Source organism: Rhinatrema bivittatum, chromosome 9 (assembly GCF_901001135.1).
Source record: "Rhinatrema bivittatum chromosome 9, aRhiBiv1.1, whole genome shotgun sequence".
In the NCBI taxonomy this organism is placed as follows: Eukaryota; Metazoa; Chordata; class Amphibia; order Gymnophiona; family Rhinatrematidae; genus Rhinatrema; species Rhinatrema bivittatum.
The window spans coordinates 15,237,303-15,249,910 of NC_042623.1; the positions used below are offsets into that span (position 1 = coordinate 15,237,303).

The following is a 12,608-nucleotide window of genomic DNA, read 5'->3' on the forward strand; positions in this document are numbered from 1 at the left end:
GGAGGAGAAACATCTTTACTGACAGGCCGATACAGTAAAATGTTAGAATGTAACTTTTATGCTCCTTCAAATTGTCTCTTGTTATATGGTTGGTTATAGTTCTGCTTCGTTCGATGTAAACCGAGTTGATTTGATCTGTATCAAGAAAGTCGGTATATAAAAGCCTTAAATAAATAAATAAATAAAATAAAAGTCACGGGAGAGCTCTCCCGGCGCGCACAGAGGCCACTCTCCTGTGCGCACGATTCAGTAAATAAAAATATTCAAATTAGGGCCCGCAGTAGAAAGAGGCGCTAGGGACACTAGCGCGTCCCTAGCGCCTCTTTTTTTTTTTGACAGGAGCGGCGGCTGTCAGCGAGTTTGACAGCTGACGCTTTATTTTGCCGGCGTCGGTTCTCAAACCCACTGACAGCCATGGGTTCGGAAACCAGACGCCGGCAAACTTGAGCGTTTGGTTTTCAACCCGCGAACCGCGGGCCGATTTAAAATTAAAAAAAATTTTTTTTTAATTATTTTTAACTTTTGGGACCTCTGACTTAGTATCGCCATGATATTAAGTCGGAGGATGTACAGAAAAGCAGTTTTTACTGCTTTTCTGTGCACTTTCCCGGTGCCGGCAGAAATTAACGCCTGCCTTTGGGTAGGCGTTAATTTCTGAAAGTAAAATGTGCGGGCGCTATTAGTTTCGGGGGGGGGGGGGGGGGTTGGATGTGCGTTTTCGACGCGCTATTACCCCCTTACTGAATAAGGGGTAAAGCTAGCGCGTTGAAAACGGGCGTGCAAAGGCGGGGTAACAGTGCGCTCCGCCGGAGCGCACTGTACTGTATCGGCCTGTGAGTGGGTGGTAGTTGCTGAAGAACCTATTAGCAGAGATGGTGGAAAGCAGAGGTTCGCCAAAATTGAAGCATGCGTGAGGGCAGACTGAGAAGGCAATGGTAAAAACAAGGTTGAGATGTTGGTGAAGACATCAGTTTTTTTTTTGGGGGGGGGGGGGGGATGTGTTTTAGGGTGCTGGCTGAAGCACTGGGGCTTGTATGCTCATCTACTCAGAATGGTAGAGGACCAAGGATGGAAGACGACAAAACTAACAAGGATAAGGGAGCAATATCTTGCAGGAGTCATCCACAGCTGGAGCAGCACAGACAGCAACAAGCGAGCCGACTGATCCTCGTCTGCCATCATCTACTATGCCGTGTTATAAATGTAAAAGGACATTTTACAAGTGGGTTCTTTTCCCTGTTGAGGCGGAGTTGTTACAGCACGCCTTACAATTTCTATGTTTTGTTAAGAAGGAAGTGCCAAGCAAGAATAGGAGTAGACAGGCAGGAAAGGGCAGAAGAGAGGTCACTGCTGAAATATTCGGGTCATGGCTTATGTGCTTCAATTGTGTGTGAATTGCTGGATATTTAGGGGCCTTTGTTTTCAGTTTTTATTTTATTTTTTTTCCTGGCAATTTCAATGTTATAACAAAATATCAGTGGAAAAATGACTAATGACACACAGAAGAAAGAAATCAGTGGAAAAGTCATTTCTTTTTTTTTTTTTGTTAGAACACTGAAATTGCCAGGATAAATAAAATAAAAACAGAAAATGAAGGTCCCTATGAACGTTCTATGATTTGCGTTACTGTACAAGTAATACTGGATGCTCATAGAGAAGCTACTTGATCGATCAAGCTTTTACTTCTAGGGGCAAACGAGGGTCAGCAGGGTAGCAGACCGAGTGACCTGCACACATTTCAGTTGGCACTGATCTAACATTAGGCAGGGGAAGGAAGGATTTTCATACCAGTGGTACCAGTCGTCGCAGTCATCACAGCCGATCATCGGACTGCCATCGTCCCGTTTTTTACAGCCAGGACAGATCCAGATTTTATTACCCCACTGATCCTGGATCTAGAGGAAAAGCATATGGCACAGGTAAAAACGTGCTCGTAATGTACACAGCAAGTTACGCTAGAGGGAGAGGAAAAAGTTAGTTTTAGCTTTGACTGAAGGCAGACTGGTTGGACTTTTACAAAGGGGCTCCAGATTTTGAACTGAATTTCAAGAGCCAGTAGTGATTCTTTATACATGCTGAATGGTTAAAAGGAGTGCAATTCAAAGTTTTGGGAGAAAAGCCATCCCCTTTTAATCATTCAAGTCACGACAGATGTTAATGAACAAAGCATCCCAAGACTACTTGCAGGTTACATTTGCTTCATTTCCTACCCAAATATCGGCCTCATGCCATGTTCTGCGGCATGAAGCTGGGTATTCTACTTTTTGACATCATCCGACAAGTACAAACCGATTGCTTAATGTCGTCACTGCAGGAAAGAACATCTTGAACTTCCCTCAGTCACAGACCCTGAGCAAGACTAGAGACGACAGAACAGCGATTTAACGAGCAACATTTGCAAAACTGGAACACAAAGTTCTTCCTTTTATAATATGGCTTATCAATGGAGTAAAACTCTGATACACTAATGGGATCCATACAGTAATCTTTTGTGTTGATTTGTTCACCGCCTTGGGCAGCTTTATTAAAGCTGGGAAGGCAGTTTATAAAAACGATGAATTAAATTACACTTGAATGCAATGTCCACCAATTATAACTTTCTACGCTATCTGATCTTAAATGGAAGGTTGCACCTTTTTGTAACTTTACATGTCCTAGGCAACGTTTTGGCTTTTCTATTGCTCAGTTTTGGTTAGTTTTGACGGACTCTTAAATTAAGCTTGCTACCATTTCAGACAGAGCATCCTTCTGGCACATCCAGTAGGACAATAAATGGATTACTTTGATGATGTCTTAGAGCTGAAGTACTGTTTCATGCTATGCAGAACTACTCATGCCTATGAATAGATACAATGGACTCTTACAATAGCAAAATATCTCATTTCCCAGGAGAAACCAAGATTTCAACCTTTTTTTTTAATCTTAATTACTATACCAAAATAATTGTCTGATTTTTTTTTTTTTCTTTTTGTGCCTGAAATTCTTATGCTGTAGATCTGCTCCAACTCTGTGCTGTGATGGCATCACTTGCAAAGTATCACAGGAGTCTTGTCTGATGCTCTTACAAACCATCACACTCCTGGCCTGCACTTTATTATGCTTCAATCTGTAAAAAGATTTTTTTTTTTTAATCACACAACACAAAATTATCTGCAACTCCCAAAAAAGCAAGGTAAAATTTCTTCTTACCCTTTGAAATTTGAACATAAGGACTCAGGAAATACCGTGCTGGATGAGAGCAAGGTTCATCAAGCAGCACAGCATCCCGTCTCTGACAGGGGCCAGTCTGGGTCACAAGTACCTGGCAAATCCCACAGAGCAGAGACTTTTCTACTAAGTGAGAACAAAAAGTGAATTCGATCCTTGCAGTTCAACAAAACCACTGGGCAGCACATGCAAATATATTTTTTTTTTTTCAGCTCCGGAAGTGTCAAAATGTGATGGCACCATAGCCTATTCCCACATGTGTGCTGTAGGTTTCTGACATTCACCTAGGGGCATTCTGGACACCAATCAAAACTGCTTGGCTTTCAAAAACCTGAGACTGTTGCGGGTTGACTTCACTCTCTCCCCGGCACTTCCTGTGCTCTTGTTTGGGGCACATCCCTTCTTCTGGGCAAACAGAATTAAATGAACTAAAATGGAACGTGGCGGATTAGGGAGAGCGATCCTTCGGGGCATTTACACGATAAAAATCATTATATGGGACAGTAGGCGCCCTTCTCACCAGATTATGGAGATTTATTTTTTTAAACATGCTCATCATTCCTGCCCAGAGCCAGAGCTACTAAACGCTTCCAAGGTTCATGGCGTTGAGCGAGCCCTGTCCTGTGGGTGGATACGAGGATAACACATACACAAAGAGCATTTGCATATAGACCATCTTAATCCTGCTGGGACTAGGTGTACACTGAGGTATGCCAATCTCTGCATTGCACTGTTATTACTTATTAGCCAATTTCCTCTATTCAACTAGCTGATAAGATCAAGGATATAAAACGTTGTTACTGAGTAACTTTCCATTCAGTTTGTGACATTTCTACCAAACTGCAGTAAAGGGCACTCTTCTCACAATTATCCCCCTGCCAGGTTACACGGAAGGAGGCCACAAAACTCATGCTGTAAAAGCAATGAAATAATTAGTTCTTCCCTACACCCTGCCTACAGATCTCCAGCCTCTTCATTTGCTTTGAAACTAAAATTGACATCACGGCTAAACCTCTCTGATGAAGAGGATACAGGCAACGTGGCCAAGTGTAGATTATGGGCAAAGATTTGGGGAGGACGGCTGTTGAAATCGCTCAGATGGTTGGGAAGAATGTGCCTCTTTTCTCATAGCTTAGTTTACTGGAAACGTGAGAGAAGGCCTCTATCACAGTAAGGGCAAAGGGCCGTTGGCACCATTTTGATTACTGGCAGCCAACGGCCCTTTGCGGTTACTATGTCACAGGGGCTACCGGTGCCATTGGTTGGCCCCTGTGACACAGTAAGGGCAAAGGGCTGTCGGAGCTATTTTGATTACTGGCAGCCGATGGCCCAAGTGCAGGAGATCACTCCCGAACCCCCGCTGGACCACCAGGGACTTTTGGCAGGTCTTGGGGGGGTCAGGAGGGTGGGGAGTTGTAGTTAATTAAATTTAAAGGATTGGGATGGGAGGTTTGTTTTTTTTTTTTGGGGGGGGGGGGGGTTCCCACAGAAAGAGAACGATAAAAGTCTTCTGATCTGGGGAGTGGACCAAAATGGCTCTCCCCAGACCCGAAAAAGAAAGAGACAAAATTTTTTTTAGGCACTCCTCTAATTTGCTCCATAAGACGCACAGACGCCTGGGAACAGAGCCGGTTTAGCACACCATTTTTTTTTTTTGGTTAATTTTCCCCCTCTGAATCCTAAGTGCGTCTTATGGAGCGAAAAATATGGTAATTTGAATCTAATCATATATCCTGTGGCATGGAATTCCACAACTCGGGCCCCCGAGTTATAAGCATCCTTTTCTATTGAGCCATCATTCTCTCTTCCTTTCTGGGGGGAACCATATACAAAATATTCTGGGAACGCAAGTTGTGACTTGGGGTGTAGCGCTTAATCCCTTTCTGTAGATACGTTTCCCCTACTCCATGCAACACCTTAAACATCAGTGACAAGATCTTAAACTGGGCTTGCTTCTCTATAGGCAACCAATGTAGTTGTTTTAACAGGAGTACAGCGCTCATCCTTCTGGGATAATGGAAGATCAATAGAGCAGCCATATTTTGGTCTACTTGTAACGAGTATAAATCTTTCTTCGGGAAACTAAACAATTGGGCATTACAATAATCTAACAATGGACAGAACAAAGCTTGCACAATTACCTTAAAAAAAACAGAGAAATCCAGAACTGATCTGAGCCTTCTAAGCTGCCTTAACTTAAAGAAAGCTCTCTGTGTTATGGAAGAAACATGGGGAACCAAACTAAATGATTCATCCACTAACATCCTTAAATTCCTAACACATTTGCTCTTAGTTGTTCATTCAACGTCTCTCACTTTCAAATAAACCCTATCTGACAACACGTCCTCCCCTCCCACTAAAAGCCATTCTGTTTTTGCCACATTTAAGAGCAGCGTTTGAGACTCAAACCAGTTCAGGGTCTTCCCCAAACCTTTATTAATCCTACCCATAGTCTGAACTGGATCCTTTCTCACCTGAATGACTAGTTGAATGTCATCTGCATATATAAAACCAACTAATCCCAAGGATCGAATCAATTTACCCAAAGGTTGTAAAAATGGATTGAACAATAGAAGGTTATCAGGGCGTCCTGAGACACCCCACAATCCAATTTAACAGGGACTTATAGATCTTCTCTCACCCAAACCACTAATGATCGCTCTGACAAGAAAGAAGAGATTCAACCAAGAACCCAACCTCCCAAACCCAGAGAATGTGGTCTATCAAATCAAAAGTACTTGAGAGGTCCAATAAAATCAAAATCTGGGCTCTCCCCTATCTCTCAGCTGTAAGATCAAATCCTGAACCCCTACTAATATTGTCTCTGTCCCATATATTCTCTTAAACCCCTGATTGATAGGCATCTAATCCCCCACTCTCTTCCAGACAGGAGGTCAACTGATTCACCATCACCCTCTCAATCACCTTAGCTAAAAATGGACTATTAGCCACAGGCCAGTAATTAACACACAACTCCCTATCAAGGGAAGTTGGGGTTTTCTTTTTTTTTTTTTTTTTTTTATATAGAGGTCACAACTGACTTTTAACCTTGAAGGGATCAACCCAGTCTCGAGTGATACATTAACTATTCTCAACAGCCAATTTTAAGAAATCTCAAAAAGAGCTTTAATCACAAATTCTGGACAAGGATCAAAAGAGGTAGTAGACCTACATTTTTCCAGAACCCTGCTTAACTCTCAAATCCCTATTGGAGCAAACTCTTCAAGCCCCACTGCCTCTGTTTCAAAAGTGATGTCTAAATACTGACCACCTTCTGAACACTCCTCCCCCTGATAAGCTGTTGCTAGTCCTAAGTGACTTTTCTCAATCTTTTTCTCCCAAAACTTCACAAAGTGTTCTCCCTGCGATGACACAGGAATCTACTAGAATTCTAATAAGCAAACATGCAGGCAAGGTATTGGAAAAGTCTTAACGTGACCTGTTTAAGTGCAGCAAGTGATCACTAACCAGAGCAGCCTTAAAAGGAAGACCTTCCAATGACTTAAGATTGGTTAGGTTGTTCTACTGTGAGAACACCGGGCATCCATCAGCATTAAAAGTTAACAAAAGGCATTGGTAAACCAACTTTATCCAGTCTTCTCAATACAAAAGGGTTTTGTGCTGTTATAACTGAATATATGAAAAACATGCTAAAGAGGTAACAGCCTTAATTCAGAATTTACAACTCCTTGATAAGCTGCTGTGCTCTCTAAAACATTTGCTCTGGTTGATGATACCTAATGTCCCAATAGACTCGGTAATTATTGGTTAAAACTAGGATTGTTTAACAAAAGGAAATTATCAGTACTAGTATAATTTTCAAGACCTGCACTGTGAGAGATGTCTCCTTCTCCATAAAGGAGTCGCCATGTAGACAATTTTGTCTGCTCAAACCGAAGATAATTTCTTTGACAATAAGAATACACTTCATGGCACAAATCAACTGACAGTAAGAAGATGAGCTTCTCTAACAACATTTTTTAAATTTGTACTTATTTTTTTTAGACCCAATGCTATTCACATCAGGCATAAAGAGAATCTCTCTTGTAGGGTCACAAAAACCATCTTTATATTAGGAGATTCACAATATCATGGAAGACAGCCTTCATTCCAATTTGAATCTCAACTTGAATAAAGTCCAGGCATTCTGCAGTAAAAGGTACACAGCTATTTTTTTAAATGTAATTATAAATGTTAAACTATATGCACTTGTAATTATGGATGAAAATCTGGTTAAACATTAAGCGATGATCTCATTAAACCAAGAGACCAAGCTTCACTTGGAGTTTTCTGCATGGAAACACGTTTATTTTTTTTTTTACATTCCATTTTTTGGCACTTCAAAGTGTATATCAAAGCGGATTACATTCAGGTACTGTAGGTGTTTCCCTATCCCCACAGGTTTTAAAATCTAATTTTGTACCTGAGGCAATGGAGGGTAAAGTGACTTGCCCAAGGTCACAAGGAGCGATAGTAGGATTTGAACCTTGGTTTCCCTGGGTCTAACGGGTATCACTATATTCAAACTGAGCAGTTAAGGTGGCAAAGATAAGGAACACCATAAAATCACACCTCCACTTCAGAGATGGATTAGACGTTAGTGGTGCATTCACCCCCATTTTGTTGCATTTCATATTTTTGGCATTTTGGTCTTTCACAAGAGTAGAAGATGGTGCTTCGCATGACTGTTTTTCACTACTTGTTTTGTAATCAATTGCTATTTCATGATGTACTTATTGTTGCCGTTGTTAAATATTTTTGTATATGTTACTTGTAATCCGCTGAGATTTGTGGATTACCGGAATATACATTAAGTAAATAAATAAATAAACAAGATGGTGCTACGTACCACATAGGTACTGACGGTTTCTGTTACCACACTTCTGATGGGTCCTTTGGAACCCCCTGCTGAAGGGATAGCAGGGGAGTATGGTGGTCCAATTGCAGAAAGGGCTGCAATTGCTTGAGGAGGAGCTGAAGCGGAAGGAGGAGTCACCAGAACTGGCACAGAGGCCAAGGAAGGCAGCGACGGTGGACTCTTAGGACGACCAGCAGGCGTAGATGGTTTAACCTCCGGCGTTGGCACCACTTTGCTGATAACACTGCCAATGAAAACAAAAGAGAATCAAAAAGCTGTTTGATATTTATAGTTTCAAAGTAAAAGGCATGAGAAATTCATGCTTTTTCCCCAACTGTGCAGGCAGAAAACTAAAGAATTTGCTTTTACAGCAGTAGAAAACATTAACTTAAGAAAAGATTTGCCATACTGGGTCAAGCCCAGCATCCTATTTCCAACAGTGGCCAATCCAGGTCACGAGTACCTGGCAGGACCCCAAATAGTGGACAGATCCCATCCAATTAACGCCCAGGGATAAGTAGTGGCCTTTCCCAAGTCTATCTGGTTGTTAACAGTTTATGGACTACTTCTCCAAGAACTTGTCCAATCCTTTTTTAAACCCAGCTGTGCCAGCTGTCTTTATCACATCTTCTGTCAATGAATTTCAGAACTTAATTGTGCATTAAGTGAAAATTTTTTTCAAATTTGTTTTAAAAGTCCTCTAGTTTTTGTATTTGAAAGATTAAAAAAACTTATTCACATTTACCTGTTCTTTTCCACTCATGGTTTTATAGACCTCTATCATATCCTCCCCTCAGTCATTTCTTTTCCAAACTGAACAGCCTTAACTTCTTTAGTCTTTTCTCACATAGGAGCCATTCCGTTCCCTTTATCATTTTGGTTGCCCTTCTCTGTACCTTTTCCAGTTCAGCTATATATGTATTTTTTTTTTCTGAAGTACAGTGACCAGAACTGCACACAGTACTCTAGCTATGGTGTCATTATGGAGCAATTCAGAGGTGTTATGACACTCTTCACTTTATTCTACATTCCTCTCCTTACAATTCCTACACTCTGCTTGCTTTTTTGACTGACGCTGGATTTCAAAGTTATTGTCCACAATGATGCCAAGATCTTTTTCATGGGTTATAACTCCTAATATGGGTTACTTTTCTCTATGTGCACCAATTTGCATTTGTCCACATTTGGATGCCAATCTCGCAAGGTGTTCCTGCAATTTTTTCACAATCTGCTTGTGATTTTACTACGCGGAATAATTTTGTGACATCTGCAAATGTGTTCCTCTCACTCATTGTTCCCCTTTCCAGATCATTTATAAATATATTAAAAAGCACTGGTTCTAGTACTGATCCCTAAGGCACTACACTGTCTACCTTCTCCACAGAGAAAACTGACCATTTATTCCTAATTGTTTCTTATTTTTTAACCAGTTTGCAATCCACAATAGGACATTGCCTCCTATCCTGTGACTTTCTATTTTTTTCAGAAGTCTCTCATACGGGACTTTGTCAAATATCTTCTGAAAATTAAACTATACTATATCCATTGCATCACCATTAACCACATGCTTATTAACCCCCTCAAAAAAATGTAGCAACTTGGTGAGGCAAGACTTCCTTGTGTAATCCCTTGTCCCAAAAAACTATGCCTTTCTATATGTTCTGTGATTTTATTCTTTAGAATTGTTTCTATGATTTTTCCCAACCCTGAAGACAGGCTCATCGGTCTTAGTTTCCTGGATTACCCCTATCACATTGGACACCCTTCCAATCTTCAGGTATAATACATTACTTTAAAGAAAGCTTACAAATAACTAGTAATACATTTGCAATTTCATTTTTTAGTTCTTTCAGAACTCTGGGGTCTAAATCATCTGGACCTGGTAATTTGTTAAGAACATAAGATAATGCCATGCTGGGTCAGACCAAGGGTCCATCAAGACCAGCATCCTGTTTCCAACAGAGGCCAATCCAGGCCATAAGAACCTGGCAAGTACCCAAATACTAAGAAGATCCCATGCTACTGATGCCAGTAATAGCAGAGGCCATTCCCTAAGTCAACTTGATTAATAGCAGGTAATGGACTTCTCCTCCAAGAACTTATCCAAACCTTTTTTAAACCCAGCTATACTAACTGCATTAACCACATCCTCTGGCAACAAATTCCAGAGCTTAATTGTATGTTGAGTGAAAAAGAATTTTCTCTGATTAGACTTAAATGTGCTACTTGCTAACTTCATGGAGTGCCCCCTAGTCCTTCTATTATTCAAAAGTGTAAATAACCGATTCACATCTACTTGTTCAAGACCTCTCATGATCTTAAAGACCTCTATCATATCCTCCTCAGCTGTTTCTTCTCCAAGCTGAACAGCCCTAACCTCTTCAGCCTTTCCTCATAGGGGAGCTGTTCCAACCCCTTTATCATTTTAGTCACCCTTCTCTGTACCTTCTCCATCGCAACTATATCTTTTTTGAGATACAGAGACCAGAACTGTACACAGTATTCAAGGTGTGGTCTCATCATGGAGCGATACAGAAGCATTATGACATTTTCCGTTTTATTAACCATTCCCTTCCTAATAATTCCTAAAATTCAGTTAGCTTTTTTGACTGCTGCAGCACACTGAGCCGATGATTTTAAAGTATTATCCACTATTTATTTATTTGTTTATAAATTTTTATATACAGAGGTTCAATTAACAGGATTAATTAATCTTGTTTTACAATGAACAGGGTAGAAATAACCTGGATAAAACAATGAACAGGGTAGAATTAATCTGGAAAAACAATGATGAAAAACTGTGATGCCTAGATCTTTTTCCTGGGTGGTAGCTCCTAATATGGAACCTAACATTGTGTAACTACAGCAAGGGTAATTTTTCCCTATATGTAACACCTTGCACTTGACCACATTAAATTTCATCTGCCATTTGGATACCCTATCTTCCAGTCTCGCAAGGTCCTCCTGCAATGGTTCACAATCCGCTTGTGATTTAACTACTCTGAATAATTTTGTATCATCCGCAAATTAATAACCTCACTCGTCGTATTCCTTTCCAGATCATTTATAAATATGTTTATTAACCCCTTCAAAAAAAATGAAGCAGATTTGAAAGGCAAGACTTCCCTTGGGTAAATCCATGTTGACTGTGTTCCATTAAATCATGTCTTTCTTTATGTTCTGTGATTTTGATCTTTAGAATAGTTTCTACTATTTTTCCCTGGCACTGAAGTCGGGCTCACTGGTCTATAGATTCCCGGATTGCCCCCGGAGCCCTTTTTAAATATTGGGGTTACGTTGGCCACCCTCCAGTCTTCAGGTACAATGGATGATTTTAATGATAGGTTACAAATTTTAACTAACAGATCTGCTATTCTTTAGTTTGTCAATCTGCTCTTTTACATCATCCAGGTTCACTGTGATCTGTTTCAGTTCTTCCAAGTCATCAACATTAAATACCATTTCTGGCACAGTTCTCTCCCCAACATCTGCTTCAGTAAATACCAAAGCAAATAATTAACTTTGTTTTTCCACTATGGCTTTAACTTCCTCATATTAAGACAAGAATTACATTCCTTTAATATTTCTAATAAACTTGCCCAGAACTGTACTAAAGAGAATACAGAGAGAGAAACATCAGATCAATGGCATCTTCGGCACTGCAATGGAAATGAAATTGAGTAGAATGGATGGGCCTCATGATCCTTATCTGCCTTCAGCTTCTAGGTTTCTGATTTCTTTGCTTTATCCCTCTTTCAGTCTCTGTTTTTCTCCATTATTTATATTCTTCCACTTTTTAAAAAAAATTAAACAAAGGATGTGTGCCTATTATGGGCACACGATGGAATGTTTATAAAATCTCTCCCCAAGTCTGCCATTCAGTTGCCATTCCTGGGGGAAATCTGTACATAAAATTGTAATATTCTGCAAAATTCTGAATACTTTATATTGGGTAACATAACCCAATATACATCACAGTCTAAGAAATTAATTCAAAATGTAATGCAGAAAAGTTAGTACTCAGATACAGAATTTTAAATATTTTGAAGAGAATTCCCCTAGAAGTACACTGTAAGAGTGTCCAATCTCTCTCCCTACTCCCTTGGCAGACCCCTTTCACGCTGCCTTCCGAGGCCTCAACTCCTCCACTCTCCACTATCTACCACTTCCCCTCCAGGCTCAACTCCTTCCACTCTATTTCCACCTCTTAGCCCTCTACTCCTCTCTCATACTGCCCCAACACAGGCTCCCTCTGTCCCTCTCATACACACAAACTTTACACAGGCTACCTCTCTGTCTCTCTCACGCGCACACACACACACACCCCCCCTTCACAGAGGTTCCATCTCTCTCTTGCACACAATCTCATAGATGCTCCCTGTCCCACTCTCACACACACCCTCATGAAGGCTCCCTGTCCCACTCTCACACACACACCCCCTCATGAAGGCTCCCTGTCCCACTCTCACACACACCCCCTCATGAAGGCTCCCTGTCCCACTCTCACACACACCCCCTCATGAAGGCTCCCTGTCCCACTCTC

General features: G+C 40.8%; 1 protein-coding gene across 2 annotated transcripts in view; it reads right to left on the reverse strand.

The window, feature by feature from the left end:
• Window positions 1-12,608, reverse strand: part of TAF3 (TATA-box binding protein associated factor 3) — a 251,788-nt gene that overhangs the window by 15,069 nt on the left and 224,111 nt on the right. For both annotated transcript variants that reach the window (XM_029615440.1, XM_029615441.1), the window contains 2 exons: window positions 8,057-8,309; window positions 1,789-1,895 (listed from right to left, as the gene is read on the reverse strand). In XM_029615440.1, coding sequence (XP_029471300.1) covers window positions 1,789-1,895; window positions 8,057-8,309 — 360 coding nt within the window. The remainder of the gene's footprint in view (window positions 1-1,788; window positions 1,896-8,056; window positions 8,310-12,608) is intronic.